Raw genomic sequence first — 24,733 nt, forward strand, 5'->3', positions numbered from 1 at the left:
TTGGGCCAGTGGCCACAGACTTCTGATGGCTTGCCTTTGGTGGATTTTTCCTTGTAGCTAAAAAATATTACCTAACATTATTTTTAAGAAGGCTTGGTATTATGAGTTTAATGTGGATAATATATTGCATCATGGCATTAAATTTTAAAATTAAATTCTAAAATAGTAATAGAACATCAAAGGTGGTTTTTCTTTGATACTATTTAGATTCACATTTTGAACTCATTTTGTGAGTATAGCCTAAAACAAATGGTCACGCATTTTAAATAAATAAAAGCAAGGTGTGTGGATCTTCATGTTCTAATAGTCAGAAATATGTTAACTTGGAAAGCAGTTTTGCAGGTATTACTAGATGCAGGACTCCTTTTCTGTTGCATATCAATGAATATTTTAAAAACTCAAATAATGTAATTAATGAGATGGAACTATTAATATTTTAATTTGCTATAAGAGCTCTAAGCAATTTGTAAAATTAAATTGGCACATTGAAACTATCACAGTATTGTTAATTGGCTGTACTCCAATATAAAATAAAAAGAAAAATTAAATTGGCATTGCTTTATTTTATTTCAAGTTGTCTGACTATATTTGTGGTCATTATTTTTGTGAAGTGGGAGGAAAGGACATTAGTAAGATCTTAGCAAGGTAGAACAGGAATATATTGGCATCTGCTGAGACTGGGATGTATTTGTGCACAGTCCCTTGGATTTAATGATGGTGCATTTAAAACTGGTTATGCCAAGGGCGATGAACTTGATAGCAGCATACAGAGGTTTAATAACCGTGAAACACTATGAGCCTAATGAAGACGAAAGCTTTCTTGCAACAGTAAAGCAAGAATGCAAAGAAGTTTTTATACTTTATTGCCTCAGGTAAAAATGTGTCTGGAAACAGATAAGTGATGACACAGCTTTGATGTTAATAAACCCAAATGGAAGTCAGAAATCAAAGTGTGTAAGTGGCCAGATTATGAAAAGAGAGATGACAGAGTTATACCCTGTGATTAGATGTAGTTTGTGCTTTGGGCAAAGCTATTTGTCCTGCACGAATGAGAAGCTGTCTTTCCTTCCTTCCTCATGGACACTGTCCCTGTATCCTACTGTAACTCTTTGGAGGTGCTTTTCGGGGAGATGGGGACAGAGAAGGCAAGAAAGGAAGGAAAACAAATTGTAAAAGCAGAAGCATTTTTAATCTGTCATTTTGCAGTTATGTTTATTTAGCTGAATCTGGAAGTAAAAAATTACTATTTACTCTCATTCTATGAAGCATGTGTTCTGGTAGATAATGTGTTCAAATTAATGCTTTTGCTACTGTAAGTTTTGGAGCTTTATTAATTGTACCAGTGCACAAACATATCCGAAGCCATCAATTGTAGCAGTATATGAACTTAAAAGTTACATTTTAAAAAGTAATAAATATTTGGTAGCATAAATGATAGCAAATATATTCTCTTAGTAATCTGCTCTCCATTAAAAAAAGTTGTTAAATGTTTCAGATTATAAAGAATTTCAATATAGAAATAATACTTAATGGAACCCCTGGAGGAGAAGTGGCAACCCACTCCAGGATTCTTGCCTGGGAAATCTTGTGGACAGGGAGCTATAGTCTGAGGTCACAACGAGCCAGACACAACTTAGCAACGGAACAACAGCAAATCCTATGTTTAAGCATACCCTGGTGTATATAGACATTTTTCATTGACATCTGTAGAAGTTTCATGAACATGGGGTATTGCAGAATAAAATTTGTGATCTCTGTTCATTAAGAAATACGATCTTACAAGATCTTTAGTTTGTCCGTATGTATACTGTATGGTCCAACCAGTCCATCCTAAAGGAGATCAGTTCTGGGTGTTCTTTGGAAGCACTGATGCTAAAGCTGAAACTCCAATACTTTGGCCACGTTATGGGAAGAGTTGACTCTTTGGAAAAGACTGATGCTGGAAGGGATTGGGGGCAGGAGGAGAAGGGGACGACAGAGGATGAGATGGCTGGATGGCATCACCGACTCAATGGACATGGGTTTGGGTGAACTCCGGGAGTTGGTGATGGACAGGGAGGCCTGGTGTGCTGCGATTCATGGGGTCACAAAGAGTCGGATGTGACTGGACCGAACTGAACTGAACTGATCCTGTATGGTTGGTGTGTCCTATACTAGCAGTTGTGTACCTTCAGTGTTTCCTGTCACATTAAACTTTAACACAACATAGTTAAATTTTAACACAACATAGTTCCAGGCGTCTTCCTCCTAGGTCTTCATCAGGGGGCTGCTGCGTGCCCGAAATGCAGACCATTTTTAAAGTTAGAGAGAATGAACCTTAAGTAGGAAAGCACAATGTTTTTTCCACAAACTTTTGTAGATATTCCCAAGCAAAGTATGATGGGCTTAACTTCTCCACTGTTTGGGAAGATCAGTCATGTTTCTCTTTTGCTGGTGTACACAATTAGAAGATTATGCATAATAAGAAATTACAAATGAGTTGGTTTCTATGTTTCTGAGTGTGTGCAATGTATAAATATCAAGAGATTAAATCACACTATTAGTGTTTTAAAGACGGAATCTTTTCCAGTTTACATTTGTTGCTAACTGACCAAATTAGAGCCAGTTCAGATCAGAAGCAGGTCCCTGATAGGGTTTCTGCCTCTGTTCAGACCCACGGTCCTGGGGAGTTCTGGGGCCAAAGTCAGGTCGGGAGCCTCTCTGTGGCTGCTCCTGCCCTGGGTTCCAGGCTGGGATGGACGCCCCTGAGCTGTGGCTGTTGAGGAAGAAGTGTGAAGAGCTGACACCTCCCAATGGCTCACCCAGTGACAGTTCTGCCTGCGCTGAAGTGAAAGGCTTAGCTCTTTGTAGTGCCTGCTTCACACTTACCAAGTGAGGTGCTGTAATGTGGAGCCAGGCAGGATGGTTCTAAGGAACACTGTGCTATAACCAGGGAAGAGGATATAGGAGTTACCTACCCTCTCCCAAGCACGGACACTGTTTTCACATATAATTTCCAGGGGCCTCGTGCAGCAGGAAGCATGGTTGCAGTGTGGGGTATGAGCCTCCGCTCTAAATGTTTAGGTTACCTGCTTGTTCCTTCTAGGTTATTAGTATTTGTCCTTCTTTACATCACAGAATGCTTCGAGTGTTATATTTAAAATTACTTTCAAGTGAACTGTTTGATCCTGTCCCTGCATTCCTCTTTGGTTTTGGATGATTCTCTGCTCAGATCAAATAATTTGCATGTTAGCTCTCGTCTTTGAACAGTCCTTCAAAGTGTGCTGACTGTACATTCTCTAGCCCAGTGTACTGTCTGTTGGCCCTGTTATGCTGGCTCATCTGTTAACGTCTCTGTAAACACACAGATGCCTCTATTTCCACATCCCTCTCCTTGAAACAATAAAGACCTGTCACCCGAGAGTGTCTTCACATTTATTCTCTTTACCCTTTAGCACCCAGGTGAAGTGGGTCATTCAGGATCTCAGAGCCTGAAGAGTCTACTTTTGGTTTCATAGTAACATGTTTAATACTGGTAATAATACAACTATATAAAGTCATTAGTAAAGGAGTATCTAAATAGCAGCCATAAATATTTAGAAACTGATTTTTTCACTAAACAAAGTGGCAAAGTTATCCAAATCTTTGGATATTCAGAGCAACTCTTTGGAATTTCACTAGCAATTTGGGTTTGGCTCTTAGGGTTTCCTGAGTCTTTTCAGAACTTCAGGCCATATTTGAGCCTGTACGTATATGTCCCTTCCTTTTCTCTACTCTGTTCCCACATTTAACTAGAATTATTCTCCTGATTATGAAGAGTACAGGAGTAAGTTGACCTGCAAATAAATGTTAGAAGGGCACAATACCCTTTTTAACTACCCAGGTGCTAGTTCTCTCCATGCCTACCCTTAAAGTATGTATGTGACAATTTACAATAAACGGTAAGTTTTCATTAGTTTTGTTCCTCATGTAAGAATCTAAAAGTCTCAAGGGTCAGGATAAAGATTATTCTTTAACATGCACCCAAAGAGGGACTTCCCTGGTGTTCCAGTGCCTAAGACTCCGCACTCCCAATTCAGGGGGCCTGGATTCCATCCCTGGTCAGGGCACTAGATCCCACATGCCGCAGCTAAGAGTTTGCATGAACGAAGATCAGAGATCTTGCGTGCTACAACTAAGACCTGGCGCAGCCAAATAAATAGATAAATGTTTTTTCAAAAATAAATGATGTGTTCTATGTTTATACTTTACAGATACAAAGCAGAGTTTTAATGAACATTAAATTAATTTGCAAAACTATGTAATCACATCTGTGCATTACTTTTCCTTTTCATGTCATGTAATCTATGTATTGCTTCATTTGCTGGTGATTTAACTTATCAACAAATATAAGTGACATGTGTCTTAGTACTTCTATTGTTAAAGCAGTAACTTTACCTGTTTTGCCAGTGCTTGGTAAAATGTTCACCTCATCCCCTGCTCATTTGTTACAAATACATTTTAATCAAAACTTTATCTTAGACACATTGTATTATGTCCACTAACTCCAAGTGGAAGCTGAAAAAAATCCATTGCAGTCTAAACCAAACACAACATAAAACCTGAAGTCCACTGGATCATTCAGATTTATGGACAGAAAGTGTGCGGCAGCTGGAGCAGCCGGGTTTCAGAGCCTCTGTTTCCAAGATTCCATGACTTCTACAGCAGCACAGAAGACACATTTTAAGTCCAGTTGCCACTGCCACCAGCTGTCCACAGCTCTGCCCCTGTGCTCCTCTGATGAAGGCATCTTTAAAATCTATAGTCACTAGCAGTATGCGGTAATTTGTAGTTGTAATAAAAGGAAACAAAGGGTCTTTATTTCTGTTGTGTTCACACTTAGGTGCAGTTGTACATGATAGAGTACATACCTAGTTACCCAAGGATAGCTTAATAAATTGTTAATACCATGATGCTGGGAAAGATTGAAGGCAAAAGGAGAAGGGGGCGACAGAGGATGAGACAGAGGATGAGATAGTTAGACAACATCACTGATTCAGTGGACATGAATTTGAGCAAACTCCAAGAGACAGTGAAGGATGGGAAAGCCTGGCCTGCTGCAGTCCATGGGGTTGCAGAGTCAGACAGAACAGCAACTGAACAACAGCAACAGGATTTAAACTATATTAGCACAAAACCCTTTTGCCTGTTGGTTCAAGGACTGAAATCTATTTTTTAATTACTTTTTGAACATCACACTTGGAGTGTGGAATTGGTTCCCGTTCGTAAAGATTCATTCATTTCTGGCACACTTTTTTTTTACTATTTAACAGTATTAACCACATAGTAGACACTGGGAACACAGAAGAGAGAGAGCCTATCCTTGAAGCAGGCACACAGGGGCAGACACTCTCTGTCCACAGAGTTACCAGTCTTCAGTGAACGCTAGCTGAGTTCTGCATGCGCACTCTGAAAAATACCTCACCCACACAGGTGCTCGGGGCAGGACTCTTAAGAGGAGACAACCTGAACGCTTAACAAATAAGAGAAGGATAAGAAGCAATCACATGCTTACCTTTGTGAAGTTTCTTAATCACAATCAGAAGCCAAGTGGTTACTTCATCTGTCTCCTGGAAAGAGCTGCAGTTTAAAGGTTTTTGAAGCTCATCAGAGGGAGCCAGGTAACAACAGAAACTCAGGACGTACCAGCAGACCCAGTCAGTTTCAGGAAAGTGATGTTGGCAATGAGCAAAACTAGGGTTGATGCTTTAAATTAGTGCGGTATTTGTTTTGTTCAAGGCCAATTCATAAAAATAATAATGTCAATGGAATTTTAAGATAAAAGTGTAATTTTTGTTTTTAATAAATTGCAAATCTGCCCCTTTGTTAAAGCTTTCATTATTTTTCCTTTTACCTGAAGGTTTTCCAAAAAATCTGTTCTTTTTGTTTGGAATAAATATGTATGCAAGCAACATATTGCTGTTTGAGGGCTAGTGGTGGGTGTTTTTTAATCCATTTTTTTTAATACCAAATTTTGTGTAGGGTCAGGTTATGGGCTTAAGGGACTTGGCGGTAGAAAAGCAAACTGCCATTGTGTTGACCCGCAAGCTGTAGAAACCCACCCTCACTCTGTGCTGCTGTGAGCTGAGGAAGTGTGGAGCAAGACAGTCTTGCTGGGGATTAAGGGTGTGGGACTCTGAGTGGGTCAGGGAGAAAGTGGGGGCATGGTGGAGGAGACTACGAATGACTCACTTTCCTCCTGAAATCCCAAACTATAAAATACTTAGAGCTACAGACTGCAGCTATTCCCGTGAAGGGATGGGAGAGAGTCCTTCAAAGAGTCCTTTAATCCATCCTCCTTGCTCCACACTGTGTGCTGTAGGATACGGTCTCCTCAGTGTTGTCACCGTCGTGGTCACCTCTCTTTCTGACTCAGCCCTCTGATAACACTCTGCCCAGGCTTACTTAGAGTTCTCAGTTTTGAGGAGATCTTTTTGCATGAGTGTGCAAGGTTCCTGCAATTAGATCATAGCTCATATCACAAAAGGTTCCTTGTTACATGCTACTGTACTCCTCGGTTGCCCAAAGAGAGGTCACAACCCAGATAAATTTACTGATACCAGACCAACATAGTAGTCGTCTATTTAAATTTAATTAAATAATAATGAAAAATATTACTCTGGTGCATCTCTCTCTCCTTTTTTTTTTTTTTGGTTCCCTGTGCTATACAGTAAACCCTTGTGGGTTATCTGTTTTATTCATAGCAGTGTGTGTAAGTGTTAATCCTGTACTCCTAAGTTATCCCTGCCCTCTTTCCCCTTTGGTAACTATAAGTTTGTTTTCTATGTCTGTGAGTCTGTTTCTGTTTTATAAATAAGTTCCTTTGTGTCACCTTTTAGATTCCACCTATAAAGGATAGCATATGGTATTTGTTTTTCTCTGTCTGACTCACTTCACTCAGTATGACAGTCTGCAGGTCCATCCATGTTGCTGCAAATAGCATTTTTCATTCTTTTTCATGTCTGAGTAATATTCCATTGTGTGTATGTACCACATCTTTATCCATTCCTCTGCTAGTGGGCTCTGGGTTGCTTCCATTTCTTGACTGTTGTGAATGCTGCTGCTGTGAACATTGAGGTACATGCACATCTCTCATTTGAAAAGAAGTCATAAAGTCATGGCTGATAAGTAACACTGAGAAAGTAACTATCAGAGATTGGGATTTGTCATTGTGGGGCTTTCACGTTTGCTAAATGCTCCTTTCATACTTCAGTCCAGCTCTTACCCCACTAGAAAGGGGCTGATCATTCATGTGTCACTTTATACACGGCTTGGTTGTAGGAGATGTGTGATACTTACTAAGTAAGTTGGTGTTGGAGGTTTGTAGGAAGAGTGTTTCCCTTGTGAGTGGGGCAGTGAGCTGAAGCAACACTGTCATTTCTTAGGAAGTGTCATGTCATGGCTGTACTGATAACACTGAGAAAGCTGTATATTAATCCCTTGAAACCTACTTTACACGTTTTGTTTAGAACATAAACAAAAATGATGTGCCTCCTGAAAAGCAGTTATGGAGGAAGGGAACGTGCTTTTCTGCTCGGTGATCTCATCAGGAGAGAGAAGGTGCTGGTTTATATTATTACTGTTTGTTTATTTGGCTGAGTCAGGTCTTAGTTGCAATCTGTGAACGCTTAGTTGTGGCTTGTGGCATCTAGTTCCCTGACCGGGATGATGGAACCCGTGTCCCTTGCATTTGGAGTGCGAGTCTTAGCCCCTGGACCAGGAGGGAAGCCCCGGCACTTCCTTCTTTACTCCTCAGCATCCTGACAGTCGGCCCTCCTCTTCAGGCAGACTGTGATCGTATTAGATATTTCTTTAACACATTTATTTAGGCATATGTCATTTCATTTCACCATGCTCATCTAGGAAAAGCCACACTAGCTTTCTTCTCATCTCCGGAAAGAAGTCTAGACTAGGCCATCACTAGAGTAAACAGTGGGCTTCCCAGATGATTCAGCAGTAAAGAATCTGAATGCCAATGCAGGAGACATGGATTCGATCCCTGAATCAGGAAGGTCCTCTGGAGTAGGAAATGGCAACCCACTCCAGTATTCTTGACTGGGAAATCCCATGGACAGAGGAGCCTGGTGGGCTACAGTCCATGAGATCTCTAATGGTCAGACACAACACACAGAAAACAATATCCAGAGGCCACAGAGGATAGTTCCCAGAGCTTGCAGGTTTGCCAGGAATGACCTTCATCTCCCTCACTAATACTCTGTTATTTTGTAGAATTTATTGTGAAGCATAGCTTACATAGTGAGTATTTTTAATTTAGTCCAGTAGTATTTTGTTTCATGTACAATAAAATCTCCCTGATTCAGAACAAAATGGAAAAGTTCTGTCTAATGACTGAAAGTTTCCAGTTGTAAAGTTTTCTCTAAGAAGAAAAGATATTCTTTAATTATACCGCAGAAAGTTCAAAGACAGCAAAACAGTTACATTTTATCCAGATTATTGCAAATTCCAAAATAAAGACCCCCAAATGAATGGGTTTTAGGTCTGATGCAGTGTGTATATATTGGACATATTGAAAGCATTGTAAAGAAGGCCTGTTCTTTTCCCACCTTCTTCCTGAGAAATGCCAAAACCAAAGAATGTTCAACAAAGAACAGAGCACTTTTTCCAATTTGTCATTTCATGGATAAAAAGTAGAGACAGAATGCTGAAGCACCTGTTGCTTTAAAGGCAATAAACTCGTGAAATGTTTTAACAGAAGTCATCAGCTTTCAAAGATCTCTTTTATCCAGTCCACATCACTCATTGCTCTTAATTCCTTTGTCACATTTTTTACTGCATTACAAGTAATCCTTGAAAGCCATGGAGCGTTTTACGTTTAACCAGAACCATGTGGACGGCACTCTCGGGCTGAGGCTGGCCCCACCCCGGCTTCTCCACCCCTCCCTTCCCGTACACTTGGCTTCTGATGCAGGCTGGAGAAGCGCATCCCAGCTCCGTCACTCTCCAGCCTGGCCCGGTGGGTCTGGAAGGCTGCGCTTTGATCTCCAGCAGCACATTCCACTCACTCTTTTCTTCCCGAGACCCACCACCCGCCAGGCTCTCAGTTATTTATGTGTCAACAGTCTGCGTTGCCCAACAGGGTTGACTCCAGGTGTTTAGGAAATCTCATTCAGATAACCGTCAGGATTGGTACCATTTAGTCTGACCTACTGGAGTAGTTCTCTAAAACTGCAGTAAATTAGTTGAAGGTGAAGATGGGCAGAAAAATTCTCTCCAGCCTCTTGGGTTGAGTAGCTTGAGCATGTTTCTACCTTTCTTTTCCTCGCGGAGTACATCCACAAGCTTGATGTGTGTCTTCAAGAATTACTGCAGGAATGCGTCTTGCCTTACACATGCGTCTTACACAAAGCGTCACTTTGTGTATTACCTTCCCTGAGAACAGTTTTTAAGAGGTTCATCCCAGCAATAAGGGCATCCTGGTTCTAGCCTTATTTAAGTTTCCTGAAAGATCTAGAAGTGACCAGTCTCCTGTGCGGTCCTCATGCAGACCGTGGCAGATAGCATCCTAAATTCTAAATCTGCGGGTTTGCGTGAGGTTTCCACTCTGGTTTTGAAGTGGGCGCCCGATCTGTTCATTTTCTCCTTGAAGCGCAGTGTTTTCACGTTGAGCACTGGGTGTCTGTCACACGTGTGGATGTTCTTTTCCCTAATTGCTTTCCTCTGTGCTTTTCTCCTGCCTTCTGTGTGATTATCCCCGCATCGTTAGTTTGTGTATTTGCTGCAGTGTTGATTCTAGTCTTTACTGCTTTTTAAAAGTTTTAGTTTCGTTCCACCATTTTTCTCCTGTGCTGCTTTTCTTTGTTAAGAGCTGGGCGGCTCCCTTCAGGTGTCCGTCATCTTCATCTTTGCTCTCCACTGTTTTAAAGTCCATCATTTTTTTTTTCTCTCTGATTTTTCTCTGCTTTCTTTCAGAATTTGATTTTTATTGTAGTTTCCTATCACTCTTCATCTTCCTATGGAATTTGGATAGGCCCAACATCAGTTTTTAAACAGATGGTCTAGCCAGATACGTTATTTGCTAAGACAGTGTGAATATATAAGCTTGACCCCTTTCTGTCCTGAGCTGAGTGCTGTTTGTCTTCACACCGGAATCTCAGCTGCAGGGTTTCGGAGGACTGTGGGTCAGTTAGCGGCCTGAGGGATTGGAGGAGAAGCAGGGCGTGTCCAGCTCTCCTCTGGGCACCCTGCCTTCCTGTCCCGCTGGGGCTTACCCCATCCCCTGGGGTGGCCTTTGGGTTTCCCTCTGCCCCCATTGGGGTACCTGCCCTTTAGAGAAATACCCTCAAGACAGGGTTGCTGGCATTTTGGTCAGTGTGGTTGTGGACACAGTGTTTTCCTTGCCCAACCATGCCCGCCTGTGCTGCCACAGGATGGGAGGAAGTCCAGTGACAGGCCTGTAGTGACTGCAGCGAGTGACAGGGTTTCAGGGTTAAGTTTGCCACAGGATACAGGATGGCATGAAAGCCAGCAGAGACATAACCATCCATCCTGTTATGAGACCACTAGAGGAGGAGGATAAACAAGTAATTAGCCCCTTCAGTTGGCTGGCATTTGCAAAGAAGAATTTGGTTATGTAAAAAGGATTACCAGTCAATCCTAAAGGAAATCAACCCTGCATATTCACTGGAAGGACTGATGCTGAAGCTAAAGCTCCAATACTCTGGCCAGCTGATGCAAAGAGCCGACTCACCAAAAGACCCTGATGCTGGGAAAGATTGAAGGCAGGAGGAGAAGGGGACGAGAGGATGAGATGGTTGGATGGTATCACCAATTCAATGGACATGAGCAAACTCCAGGAGACGGTGAGGGACAGAGAGGCCTGGCATTCTGCAGTCCGTGGGGTCATAAAGAGTCAGACATGACTTGGCAACTGAACCACAGCAAGAAAAAGGACTAAGTTGTTGGTAAAAGGTGTTTTTTTAACTCATTATGAACAACTTAGGTGTTAGATAGTATAAAAGAGCTGGCGTTTATTTAAAGATTTGGAAATACACATATGTATTTCTGACACATTATTTACTTTTTAAAATTCTCTTAGTAGACTGTATATTAACATTAATATAATAAATGTAAATATTCTTTTAGCTAATAATGTGTGTGTCCACATGTAACTTCAGCTCTTCAGTATGCCATGTTGTCTTTCGTGTCTCAGACTTTGCCAGTGCTGTGATGTCTACTGACAAGACTCTTGCCCACTCTCCCTTCTGTCCCATCTGTAGACGCTCTGTGAATCACTCTAGTAGGAATTAGTGTTTGTCTTGTTTCCTACCAGTTTCCTAGAAGTACTCACTATCCACTTGATAATACATCAAATCATAACGTGTCTGCCTCACATATAAAGTGTTGAGAAAATATGAATGAAATTCAATTTTCTGATGGCTAGAATAAGAGTATGCACTTGTGTGATTAAGACATGCCTCTTGAGGTATTTTGGTAGTAGTAATTTCAGAGGGAAGAAAAGGAAAGACATGAACAGGCAAGTTCCCAAGGAGACAGGGCGCTGTCATGCAGACTGAGTGTCTCTGCGGCCAGTGTTCTAGCAGGCGCCGCTATGCTGTGCTTAGTCGCTCAGTTGTGTCCGACTCTGCGGCTCCATGGACCTTAGCCCACAGGACTTCTCTATCCATGGAGATTCTCCAGGCAAGAATATTGGAGTTTTGCCAAGAAAATGCACTGGTCATAGCAAACACCCTCTTCCAACAACACAAGAGAAGACTCTACACATGGACATCACCGGATGGTCAACACCGAAATCAGATTGATTATATTCTTTGCAGCCAAAGATGGAGAAGCTCTATACAGTCAGCAAAAACAAGACCAGGAACTGACTGTGGCTCAGATCATGAACTCCTTATTGCCAAATTCAGACTGAAATTGAAGAAAGTAGGGAAAACCACTAGACCATTCAGGTGTGACCTAAATCAAATCCCTTATGATTATACAGTGGAAGTGAGAAATAGATTTAAGGGACTAGATCTGATAGATAGACTGCCTGATGAACTATGGACAGAGGTTCGTGACATTGTACAGGAGACAGGGATCAAGACCATCCCCATGAAAAAGAGAAGCTCTAAAGAAGCATAAAACTAGCTGCTCAAAGAAACCGGTTGTCACATTGTAGGGAGAGAATTAATACTGGTCAGAGGACTGAGTTCAGCCACGAGGAGCTGTTGATGGCTTTGAATCTGGGGAGGTTTAAGCAACTGGAATCACTATTTTTTCTGTTCCAGTTGCAGTCGGCACTCAGTGAGCATGACTTGTGTGTGAGTGTGAAGAGGAAGTGATATGTCTGGGAAGACGCTGTGGTCCAGGTTAGCGCACTGCCTTCAGCAAGCATCCTGAGGGCCGTGTGCTATCGTAGTTCACAGACGACGCATGTGAGTCAGGGTTACTGTTCTGACCTTGGCATCTGCGCTGTGCCCGCTGGTCTGTCATCCTCTTCCAGTCTGCCTGGGGGGCCCCGTGTGGGTAGGAGGGTAGTATGGTGCTGAAGAGATGGAAACACTGTTGAGTTGGACACACCTGGTTTTACTTATCTCTACCATTTTGTCCACAATTTTTATACCTACTGTGTGTCTACTGTTCAGTGACTGTGAGGGTCAAAAAAAATTCATGGAGAATATTTAATAGTTCAGTGTGAAGCACACAGCAAGTGCTCAGTGGCAGGTTAGCAGTAGCTGTCTCCTGTCTCTGTGGCCTAAGATACTGACTCTTCCAGTGAGAGTATTTTATCCGTTTCTGTTCTTGCAGCACTTTCCACGCATTGTGTGAATACACTGCTGAAGCAGGGCCCTTATCCGACAGGCTGTGCTTTGTCTTCACCTGATCTGCTGCCTTCCTGTCTCTCTGAGCCTCTCCTCCGCCATGCGGTCCTGGAGCACACACACCTGCTCCCGCCTCGGGTCTTTGTTCCTTTTTCACCTCCTGCCTGCAGAGTGCTCCCTCCATGGGGCGCTTGGCTCCCAAGCTGCCTACTTCACCTCCTGAATGTCGCCTCTCCCTCTCCATCCTGTGTGACATATTCTTCTTACCACTTATCCGGCTCTGTGTCTCCATGGTGCATCTTACTGCCTCACAGAATTTCTTGCATTTGTTCTTTGTTCCTCTCCTGTTTGGGGCTGTGGGTTCCCTTGGGTTCGCCGCATCTCTGCTCTGTCTCCAGTGCTCCAGTAAATCTCTCTTCAGTAAATGACTTCAAAATTTGAAGGTTGTGAGACCTAAACCCTAAAATTACTCTTTAAAGATTATTCCGACTCTTTAAAGATTGTTAGTGTCCAACTCTTTGCGACTTTGTAGACTGTAGCCCGCCAGGCTCCTCTTTCCATGGAATTCTCCAGGCAAGAATACTGGAATGGGTAACTGTTTCCTTCTCCAGGGGATCTTCCCAACCCGGGAATCGAACCCAGATCATTTATTCCAGAAATTCCAGAAGTAGCTAAACTGTGGAATAATGCTGAGGGAAAAAAACCTAAAATTGCGACTTCTTTTTCTTTTAGAGAAGTGTGAACCCTGGAGAGATTACAGGGAAGCTGTCTCCTCGTAAACAGCGCTTCATGCAGTTCTCGTCCTTGGAGTATGGCGGAGAGTACTACATGACACCCCGGGACTTCCTCTTCTCTGTCATGTTCGACCACATCCAGCGTAAGTGGTTTGGTTTTTGAAGTTAAGGAATCAAATATTAGGGCTGAGAAACCTCTGTTTTTCAGAATTGGTAACAACTTTTTCTTCATTTTAATTGTCATCATTCTTTGTACCATGCATGTGCTTAAGTATTTAGACTTTTCCTCCCTTGTAGCACTAAACTTATTTATTTATTTGTCTAAAAAATAGTTGCTTGTTCATGGGTTTTCTAAAGAGAGAAAAAAGTAAGATTTTAAATGTAACTAAATAAATTATTAATAGGTAACTAATTCATCCAGGATGTTAGGTTTTAAATCAATAAAACTATTAATGTTTTAAAAGAGTAAAAAATTTTCTTTTTTGGGGCAAAAAAAAAAAAGTAGGCTAAAGCAATTAGGAGGGTCATATAATGGAGTCATGATGCAAAAAAATCCTGAAAAAAATAGAATTAAGAAGCAAAAGTCCAAAAGCTATAATTAAATAATTTTATTTCATAAACTCAACTCTCAGCTATCCCAAATTGTCAGAAATCCTTATTTTCATTTATCTAAATGTTGCAGAGAGTAGACATAACACCCCCTCTGTCCCCTGTATTGCCAAAGTGTTCTGTGAAAAGTTCTTGGCTTCCTGACACCTTGCAGAGTGGGCACCATCCACAGTGTTGCCCTGTGGGTAGCTGCACATGGAACAGGCGGAGTGGGCCAGGGCAGGGTGAGCTGTGAGACGTGTAGTTCGAATTGGGAGACTGAGAAGATCTGGGAAGGCATTATTGGTATATTGAGGGATGACATGAACAAGTGAGTGGTCACGGCCTGTTCTTGGGACAGTGAGTTAGTTCACCTATAGCTAGACCAGAGGATGGTGCTTGGGAGAAGTGAGAGATGAAAATGAAAAACAACAAGGGCCAGATGTAGAGACTGTGGTGACCCTGTTCACCAGCCATAGACATGTGTTTCTGGTGGAGATGGGGGTTCATCTTGAACCTGTGAGGGAGGGTGAAGTGAAGGCTTACTAGAAGGAAAATAGTGTGGTAACAGTGTATTTAAATTATTTTGGTAAGCTTCTATTCATCTAAATTGATTTAAAAAAAAAAAAAACAGCCAGTTATGTTACCAGCAGAATGGTTTATTTGGGAGGAGCAGAGAATTGCAGTTTGGGACATGCATCAGTAATAAATCACAAGCAACCTAAAGTGAAGGAGAGAAACTGTCTTACGGAAGAAAGAGAGGGCAGCTCTGGGGAAGCTGTCTTAGAGAAGAGAGGGCAGCTCTGGGGAAGCTGTTAGAGAAGAGAAAGGATAGCTCTGGGAGCCTGTTATCAGTAAGGAGTCCAGGGAACTCCCTGGTGGTCCAATGGTTAAGAATACACCTTCCAGCACACGGGACACAGATTCAGTCCCTGGTCCAGGAACTAGGAGTCCATATGTGTCAGGCCAACTAAGCCCGCCTGTCTCAACAAAGATGCAGCACAGCCAAAAATATAAATAAATAGTCTGCTGGAGGAAAGTGGGGGTTTGAAGTGCAGTGGCTTTTCATTGCCTGGCCAGGAGAAAATGTTTCTTCTTCCTGCTGGGATCTGCGTGGACATGGGTGGTGTGTGTGTGTGTGTGAGCACCCCTACCCCAGACTCCCGACTCAAACTTCTTTGGAGAAAGCTTGATAGTATGTATCAGAAACCTTTGCAACATTTATTAATACTTAAATGGATGCAGTAAGTTCACTCCTAGAAAATTAGTCTAAGTAAGTAATTGGAGAGATATAAAATTTTCTTTTAAAAAGTAGTTTAGCCTCTTCAACAGGTAAAGAGGGAGGATGTCATCATTTCCTGTTCTCACAGCAAAAAAGAAGCTGAAAGATAGAAAATCAACAGCTCTTCTTAAGTCCACAAGAGAATTGAGACCACAGGGCACACACACCTGAACACTGAAGAAGACAGACGCAGAGATGCAGAGCCCACCCAGGGTGGATGCTGCCTGGAAGCCACTGCCAGAGCCACCATCTGGCAGGAAAGTTTAAAGAGTTGCTAGAATCTGAGCATAGGCTACCATGAAAGATAGAACTTTGTGAAAATCCAGCCATGAGGGGCCCCAGCAGTCCTCACAGTGAAGATCTTAAAAAATCCTCTCCTGGATTTTTCATGATTTCCTTTTCTGTGCAAAAGCTATTAAGTTTGATTAGGTCCCATTTTTATTTTCGTTACTCTAGGATTCAAATCCAAAAAGATAATGCTGTGGTTTGTGTCAAAAAGTGCTCTGTCACCTGTATTTTCCTCTAGGAGTTTCATAGTGTCAATTTTACATTTAGATCTTTAATCCATTTTAAGTTTATTTTTGTATTCATCCTGCTTGGTATTCTGTGAACTTCTTGAATCTGTGTTGTGTGTGTGAAGACACCATGAACCATGAACAGAACAAAAAGACAACATACAGGATGGGAAAAAATATTTGCAAACAATGCAACCAACAAGGGATTAATCTCCAAAATATATAAACAGCTCAATATCAAAAAAACAACCAAATCAAAAAATGGGCAGATCTAAATAGACATTTCTCTAAAGAAGACATACAGATGGCCAAAAGGCACATAAAAAGATGCTCAATATCACTAATTATTAGGAAAATGCAAATCAAAACTGCAATAAGGTATCACCACACACCAGCCAGAAAGGCCATCATCAAAAAAATCCACAAACAGTAAATGCTGGAGAGGGTATGGAGAGAAGGGAATACCCTACACTATTGGGGGAATGTAAATTGGTACAGCCACTATGGACAACAGTATGGGGGCACCTTTAAAAACTAAAAATAGAGCTACCATATGACACTGCAGCCCCACTCCTGAGCGTATATCCAGAGAAAAACATGATCCGAAAGGATACATGCACCCTAGTATTCATTGCAGCACTGCTTTCTATAGCCAGGACATGGAAGCAACGTAAATGTCCATCAACAGAGCAATGGATAAAGAAGATGTGGTACATATAGACACTGGACTATTACACAGACATAAAAAGAATGAAATAATGCCATTTGCAGCAACATGGATGGACCTAGAGGTTGTCATACTGAGTGAAGTAAGTCAGACAAGAATATCGTATGACATCCCTTATATATGAACTGTAAAAAGAAATGATACAAATGAACTTAAAAAACAGAAAGAGACTTACAGAGAATGAACTTACGGTTGTGGGGGAGGGATAAGTTAGGGAGTTTGGGATGGACATGTACACACTGCTATATTTAAAATGGGTAGCCAATAAGGATGTACTGTATAGCATGTGGAACTCTGCTCAGTGTTATTTGGCAGTCTGGACAGGGGGGCAGTTTGGAGGAGAATGGATACATGTTTATGTGTGGCTGAGTCCCTTCACTGTTCACCTGAAACCATCACAACATTGTTAATCAGCTCTGAGTGCATGCGTACTCAGTCGTGTGCCACTCTTTGCAACCCTATGGACTGTAGCCCACCAGGCTCCTCTGTCCATGGGATTTTCCAGGCAATAATACTGGAGTGGTTTGCCATTTCCTACTCCAGAGGATCTTCCCAACCCAGGGACCGAACCCACATCTCCTATATGTCTTGCATTGGCAAGCAGATTATTAACCACTAAGCCACCTGGGAAGCCTTAATCTACTTAATCAGCTATACCCCAGTATAAAATAAAAAGTTTAAAAACAAAAGAATTTTCCCAAGTTTTACTTTACCTGGTTTTAGCCATAGTCCAGGTTGTTCTAATGAAGTTTAAAGTTTACATGTTTTTTTTTTTTTCTTTCTTGTTGTTTTTATGCAGCCTTTGATTCAACCAACTTAGGTTTTTATAATGTTTCCACTTTATTTTTCATTGGAATGCAGTTAAACTCTATCAGAAGGCATTTAACTAGATCAAGAATTGAGTAATTTTGAAGGCTGAATAAAACATCCTTTAAGCATATGATGTACTTCATCTTCATTTTTCATCGTGGATAAGAAGGAGAATAATCTCTGTTGCATTCCTGTGGATCATGGTGAACAGAAAAACAAGGAAACACAGAGCCAACCCAGTGACCCATGATCCTCATGTATAAACAGAAAGAAATACACCAATCTGAAATGTATTAGCCCCTAAACTTATTTTTACCTGGTGTTTATCTTTCTGGACTCTGTACACTTTGTGCCTTTACTTATACTTCAACATAGATTTTGTTGCACATAAATATGTAAGGGTATAAATAATCCAAATTAAGATTAGCCCATTGGCATTAACAGTTTACTCTGAAAAGGGCTGTAATTAGGGCAACCATAGGATTTATTATGGTGCATGTGCCAGAGTTGCTGGGTGAGTGTGTGTCTTGGTGGATTTATCTTAAGACTTTTGAAATTCTACAAATGAATCTTAAATTTTAAAATTGTTGCAGGTAAAAGAGATCCGTTTTATCTTTGCCACTATTGTAGCTATTTGATTTGGGGCTGAGTTTCCACATCTCTGAGGTTGTTTCCCACTCTGTAATTTTGGGTATCATTTCATTCTCTCTAATCAGAGGTGATGACAGAATTCCCCAAGCTTACTTGATAGTAAATTCAGAGAGAGCCTTTTGCTAAAATTTCAAGTCCTTCCCCTGTCTCCCCTCATGATTTTGATTCAGAAGGTCTGAGATAGGGCCATGGAATCAGTAATACCCTCTCGTCCTTATCTGGCTGCCTGTCCTGTATTCCCATATTTTTAACAAACACTCCCAGGTGATCATTTTGATCAGCAAGTTTGAGAAATAGTTAACGGACAAATGTGAAAGTGCCGTGAAAGATGTCACGTCCTAGTAGTAGAGGCAAAGGGCGCTGAGCACTGAGCCCGCACTCCTCCCGCACTGCTCCGAGGTCTGCCTGCTGACGCACGCGGCAGCACACGTGAACCTTGAGCAGGTTATGCTGGATGGGAGAAGCCAGTCTCAAAGACCACACATTGCTTGATTTCATGTGTATGAAGTGTCCAGAACAGGCAAGTCTACAGAGACAGGAAGTAGGTTAGTGGTTACCCAGAAGTAGGGGCAGGAGAGTGACTGCTGATGAGTTTTCATTCTTTTGGGGGCCTGATGAAAACATTCTGAAATTAGAAGGTGGTGATGGTTGTACCACTCTGAATATACTATATTCTAATATACTCTGTATACTAAACACCACTGAGCTATACAGTTTCAATAGATGGACTCGGTGGTATGTAAAATGTCACAGTAAAGCATAAAAAATACATATATAAAAAAACTAATCCTTGTTGCCAGTTTAAAATATTAATTTTAAAATTATTATACTTTACAAAAAATGGAGAGACTAAAATAATAAAAACGTGGCTCTCTATATGCTTCCCTCATGTTGGTTCTAAAGCAAAATATTTTCACCTAGTGCAATTCTATCAGAAAAGTGAGCTGATTTGTAAGAGCCAATGCAGAAGTCTTAAATACGTAAAGCTTCTGATAAATTCACTTTCCAAACAGTGGCTTTTTGGTCTTCCAAGGCCTCACTGAGAAGTCTCCTTCCCTACCCTGCAGTGGAGCAGAGTCAGCACGTGGGCGAGACTGGGCCGTGAGCGCTCTCTGCCCTGGCGGCATCGAGCACCGTGCCATCCGCCCATGGAAACACGCTCTCCCCTGCAGGCCTTCTTGTGGACACATGTACACACCCGTCCCCCAGATGGGCCCGAGAAGCATGTCCATAGGTGTCAAGCTGCAGGAGGGCAAAACTTTCATCTGTCCCCTGGCACACGACCACCCCCCACCCCAGCCTCACTGGAAAGGAGGCATTTTCCAGTGTGAGAAGAGCAGGTTTAAAGCCCATCGACCATGGTTTTTTGGTTGTTTTTTTTTCTTTAAAGACAGATTTCTCCTCCTTGGGAGAATATTCAAGAAGGTCAGTTTCCCTCCACCCTTACAGTTGTTTAGACACTCTTAGGCTTTTCATCAGCTTTCTTATTGTTCTCTGAATGATGTAAAAAGGAATCATTAAAAAGAGATGAGTGTGAAATGAAATAAATGAAATGAAATCTTTAAAACATGACTCTTTTTATAATCTAAGCCCAAAGCACATTTCTATTCTTCTGATAACCTTTGTAAAAGCATTCTAAGTATGAGATTCTGTGAAATTGGATGCAATGCAATGATTTCCATCATTGCTGGGACTGAATTCAAGCAAGTATTGGAGTAATCAGCTCTTAACGCCAATCCTGATATTGATGGCAGAGCTCTTCCATGTATTTATGCAAAAAATATGAAACGATGTAAGTGTCTTTATTGTCTGATTTTTATGTGTCGAGAGTCCGCTGATCTCTAGCAAAATGAAGTTGAATTAGATACCATTAGCAATGCAGCAGCAATGTTTTTATAGTTATGGCTATCAAATAACTTTATTTTGGCAAAGATTTATTTGACCTGTAACTGTACTTAATATGTAGTAATGCAGTTTTACTTATTTTAAGTATTAAAATGGCTGTTTGCCTGTAACATGGTGTGCTTGTTCCTGGTTTTCAACTTCAGAAGTCCTCTGTAAACAGTGAAAACCACGTGCTGGAATCTCCAGAATAGGTGGAGGCTTTTAGAACATTCTGCTTCTTGAGCCAAAATTCCATCGTGGTGCTTAAAGATTTATCCCTCCCTGCCCAGAAAAGGCACCGTGGACTTTCCATCCTTTCACACTCGCACCACAAAGCACGACAGCCTCACCTCTAAATCTGCCTTTTTGGCTGTTGTTTTATATGAGAACATGAATATGTATGAAATAGCTATGGAAACAGTAAGCGTGAATTTCGTATGTGTGTGAAAACATTAACAAATAATATGACTGATTAGGGGTTAATATCAAAAATATATAAATAGCTCATTCAGCTCAATCTCAAGGGAAAAAAAAAAAAAGGACAGGAGACCTAAATAGACATTTTTCCAGAGAAGACATGCAGATGGCCAACAGGCATATGAAAAGATGCTCAACATTGCTCATCATTACAGAAATGCAAATCAAAACCACAATTAGGTATCACCTCCCACCAGAGTGGCCATCCTCAAAAAGAACACAAATAACGAATGCTGTCAAGGAAAGGGAAACCTCATATGCTGTTGGTGGGAATGTAAGTTGATGCAGACACTGTGGAAAACAGTAGAGACTCCTCAAAAAAAAAAATAAATAAAAATAGAACTGCCATATGATCCAGCAACCCCCCCTCCTCCTGGGCATGTATCCAAAGAAGAAAGAAACTAATTTGAAAAGATCTGTGCATATGTAGCAGCACTATTTACAATAGCCAGGACATGGAAGCAACCCAATGGACAACGAATGAAAGGATGAAGATATGGCATATACATACAGTGAAGTACTACTCAGCTATAAAAACGATGAACTTTTGCCTTTTGCAATAGTATCGATGGACCTGGAGGGTATTGTGCTTAGTGAAATAAATCAGAGAACGACAAATACTGTTATGTTATCACTTATATGAAGATTTAAAAAATAAAGCAATATAACAAAAAAGGAACAGGCTCACAGGCACAGAGAACACACTAGTGGTTACCAGTGGGGCAAGGGGCAGTGGGGAGGGGGCAAGATGGGGGTAGGGGATTAAGAGGTCCAAAGTACTCTGTATAAAATAAGCTACAAGGACATATACTGTGCAGCACAGGGAATATAGCTTATGAATATCTTATGAAAATTATTAATCACTGTGGTATATATCTGAGACTAATATTGTGCATGAACTCTACCTCCACTTTTAAAAAGTAGGGGAAGAAGACTGCCAGAAAAGGAATCCTTGTATTGCAGTGAATTTCCTGTGTCCCTGTGTTGTTGCTGTTGTCAGATGGAGAGTGGTCATGCCCCTCATGTACATCAGACGTTGCATCTCTTACTCTGATGCCCAGTCTCTCTCCTGGGGGAGCCCATAAAGAAAGGGTGTAAAACCCAGCAGCCTGGGTGAGAGGTGCTAAAGAAACCCCAGCAGAGCATCCTGGGTGTGAAACACCACAGTCCCTTCTCTGACTCAGAGAAGTGTTTATGACTTAAGAGAAAGGAACTGAGGCTACGTGTTCTACTAGGAGCTCTGCCTTTTCTTTTTAACCTGAAAATGAATTTTTTGTAACAGAATGTACCCCAAACTTTTTATCAGCCAAGATAATTTCCTTAGCATTTTCTAATTAGTGATACCGTTTTGAAAAAATTTTTGCAAGAGAAGTTCATTAAGTACCTGGTTTCTCCATTTTTGATAATCATATACCTATACAAGTACCAAGCAGAACTTGTAGTCAACATGAAGTAACGGGGAGCGTTTTATGTGTTTGATGATCTCATGTTATAATAGACCTAGCATTAAAATCTGGTTGTCATTGGGTAACACTTACTAGTTTATCAGCAACAAACAATCATTCCAAAATAGTGGTTCCTAAGCTTACCAACATGCTCATAGATGTTTCTGAAATTTATATAATCATATTCACAACTAGTGTTTTTTGGTTGTTAATGCAAAAATAAAATCTTGGTAATTTATTAACAATAGATAATAGAATTTGTCCCCAGTAGATTTATAATCCAAATGTAAGCATCCCAAACTGCAAAAAGGCACGTCTAAAGGTATTATTTTTTTTAACCTGTCTTGTGAATTCTCATACACTTGTAATTGTACTGAAGGGCCTTTATAGATAAGATAATTTTGAGAACAAGAAGGGAAGTTAGTGATACACATAGCTTACAGAAGAAATAAAATAAACAATGTATTTTTCAGTGTTCTGGATGTGTAAAATGGCTTGAGGCTGTCTTCAGAAAAAGTTTCAACCAAACAAGCAATGTGATTGCTTTAGAATTTACAGTAAATGAGAGAAAATGAGGTCAGTATAAAGAAGATGCTTAAAAGCCTGAGTTTTAATCTGTTACCCAGTAGGAAACTGTTAACAGTAACATCACTTTAGAATGAACAGCCGTGTTGGCCAGCCTTTAGATCTGACTGGGGAGCTGTGAACTTAAGAACTTTTCAGGGTTTAAAAGGTAGCATTCTGAAACGTGTGTGTATATGTTTATAATCAATTAAAGCAGAAGAAGACAGATTTTAATAATCATGTAAGGAAAGAATTTGTGTTTGGCACAAATTTATTTCTCTCTTGGACAGCTATGATGGGTCAGAGGCAGTTAGAAGACCCCATGTGTCTGGAGCGGAGTGACAGTGAGGATGAGCCTGACACACAACTGCAGTGTTTGTGTTTAGACTTAGAGTTCTCTGGCTTGTAACTTCTGTTTAAAGATCTTAGCTAAAATTGCCAGACTTATATTTTTTATAAACTTGTTTTGTCTTTCAAGCAGTTTTCTATCTTAATGGAAGATGAGTTTTACCAAGGTATTATAATATATGGGCACTCAATAATATTTCCTCTATGCTATAGGTAAAAGTTCTGTCAAGAGGCTGACAGATAAGGTAAGCAATGGAGGGGAGATCTCTCTTTTTTTTAAGATGGAAAATTAACTTTTATAAATTATTTAATTTATAAAAGATTTTAATATGTGTATTTAAAGGATATCGAGGACACACTAGCAGGAATCAAAAAAGCTGGTTGTGGATCAACTTTTTTTAGAGACCTCGGCGATAAAGGTAACTTTGGTTTGTTGTTAAAATTCCAGTTGCATTTTATTTAACATTATTAAGGAGTTATGAGGTTTGCACCTATAAATTGGAGACTATATATTAGAGAATCTACAGAGAGGATGTTATAACACTGTTATTTAATAGATTTTTAAAAATCATAATAAAGTACTCATTACATTGGAAGTAATTTTCACAAACTCTTTGAGCAATTACAGAAAAAGTATTTAAACATCAATTTTATTAAGCTTGGGGGAAGGATGAGGCAGAGCATCTGAAGTATGGAGAGAAGGCCTCGGAGAGAATGTGGAGACCTTGTCAGAGAACCCACCCAAGCCGGAGCCAGGAAGGGTCGTCATTGAGAGTAGGCTGGGGTGTGGTCCTAGGGGGGCAGCGAGGGCAGGTCTAGTGCTGGGTCAGGTCCTGGTGGCAGAACACGGAGAAGGGTGTCTGGTGTGAACAGGAGGCCCTGGGGGATGGAGGCCAAGGGGGCCTTGCTCTGTGTTGAATGAAGGGACTGGAGGCCTCTCTGGGTGTGTGGGGTTCTGTGGAGTGGGCAGGGGTTGGGGGGTGGTCTGCAGAGCTCAGAAGAGGGTGGTCCTTCTTGGCGGAGGACCAGCTCTCGTTCCGTGCAGGGTGCGCCTGCCACTGTCCTTAGCGGAGGACCAGCTCACAGGTGCATCAGGGCTCAGCCGAAGGTGTTTCCTGAGGAGGGGGATTCTGGAGCATCCACAGCGGCGTTTTGGTGGAAGCAGGGCGTGTGATGGGTTGAGTCAGGAAGCGGGAAGAAAGACCAGCTGCAGGCGTATCAGCAGAGGACAGGCTGTTTGGCAAGTGGGCTGTGGTCATGAGGGCAGCTGGGTGTGAGCCAGAGTGAGCGGACCTGACCCACTCCAGGGATGAGAGGGAGGGAGTCTGGGCCTGTCCTGAGAGCAGTGTGGTGTGGGTGGGGTGTTGTGAGAAAGCCCTCTGGGCGGAGGGAGCTAAGGGGCTTTAAAGGGAGGGGGAGGACTAGGTGACGGTAGAATAAGATGACAGCACTCACGTCAGAGTGGGAGAGGAGGTGCGCTGGGCAGTGGCCGGAGGTGCGCTGGGCAGTGGCCGGAGGCGCAGAAACCTCACTTCCTGCCGTCCACACGGGTGTGTCTTAAAACAGCCAACAGTAAGGAATAGAACTGGCTGCTGACAAGGAAGGTAAGCAGAGCTGCATGGTGGTGAGGAATGGGAAGGAGCATGAACAGGCCTAGTGAGAACAACTGCCCTCGCCAAGTGCTGCCACTTCTCCAGGAGTGAGCGCCCTTAGCCCAGGCTCTGTTGACCGTTGCCTTCCCTGGTGGCTCAGACAGTAAAGAATCTGCCCACGGTGCGGGAGATCTGGGTTCAATCCCTGGACTGGGAATATCCTCTGGAGAAGGGAATGGCCACCCACTCCAGCATTCTTGCCTGGAGAATTCCATGGACAGAGGAGCCTTGCATGCTACAGTCCGTGGGGTCACAG

At 41.7% G+C, this 24,733-nt stretch overlaps 1 protein-coding gene across 2 annotated transcripts in view; it reads left to right on the plus strand.

Annotated features, from left to right (window-relative positions):
• MICU2 (mitochondrial calcium uptake 2) overlaps window positions 1–24,733 on the plus strand; it is a 53,784-nt gene that overhangs the window by 8,623 nt on the left and 20,428 nt on the right. Inside the window, exons 2-4 of one of the 2 annotated variants that reach the window (XM_070380523.1) lie at window positions 13,533–13,677; window positions 23,039–23,070; window positions 23,169–23,244. In XM_070380523.1, the coding sequence (XP_070236624.1) occupies window positions 13,533–13,677; window positions 23,039–23,070; window positions 23,169–23,244 (253 nt within the window). The remainder of the gene's footprint in view (window positions 1–13,532; window positions 13,678–23,038; window positions 23,071–23,168; window positions 23,245–24,733) is intronic. The other variant, XM_070380524.1, reaches the window with a different exon arrangement.

Source organism: Bos mutus, chromosome 12, assembly GCF_027580195.1.
Source record: "Bos mutus isolate GX-2022 chromosome 12, NWIPB_WYAK_1.1, whole genome shotgun sequence".
NCBI classification, from domain to species: domain Eukaryota; kingdom Metazoa; phylum Chordata; class Mammalia; order Artiodactyla; family Bovidae; genus Bos; species Bos mutus.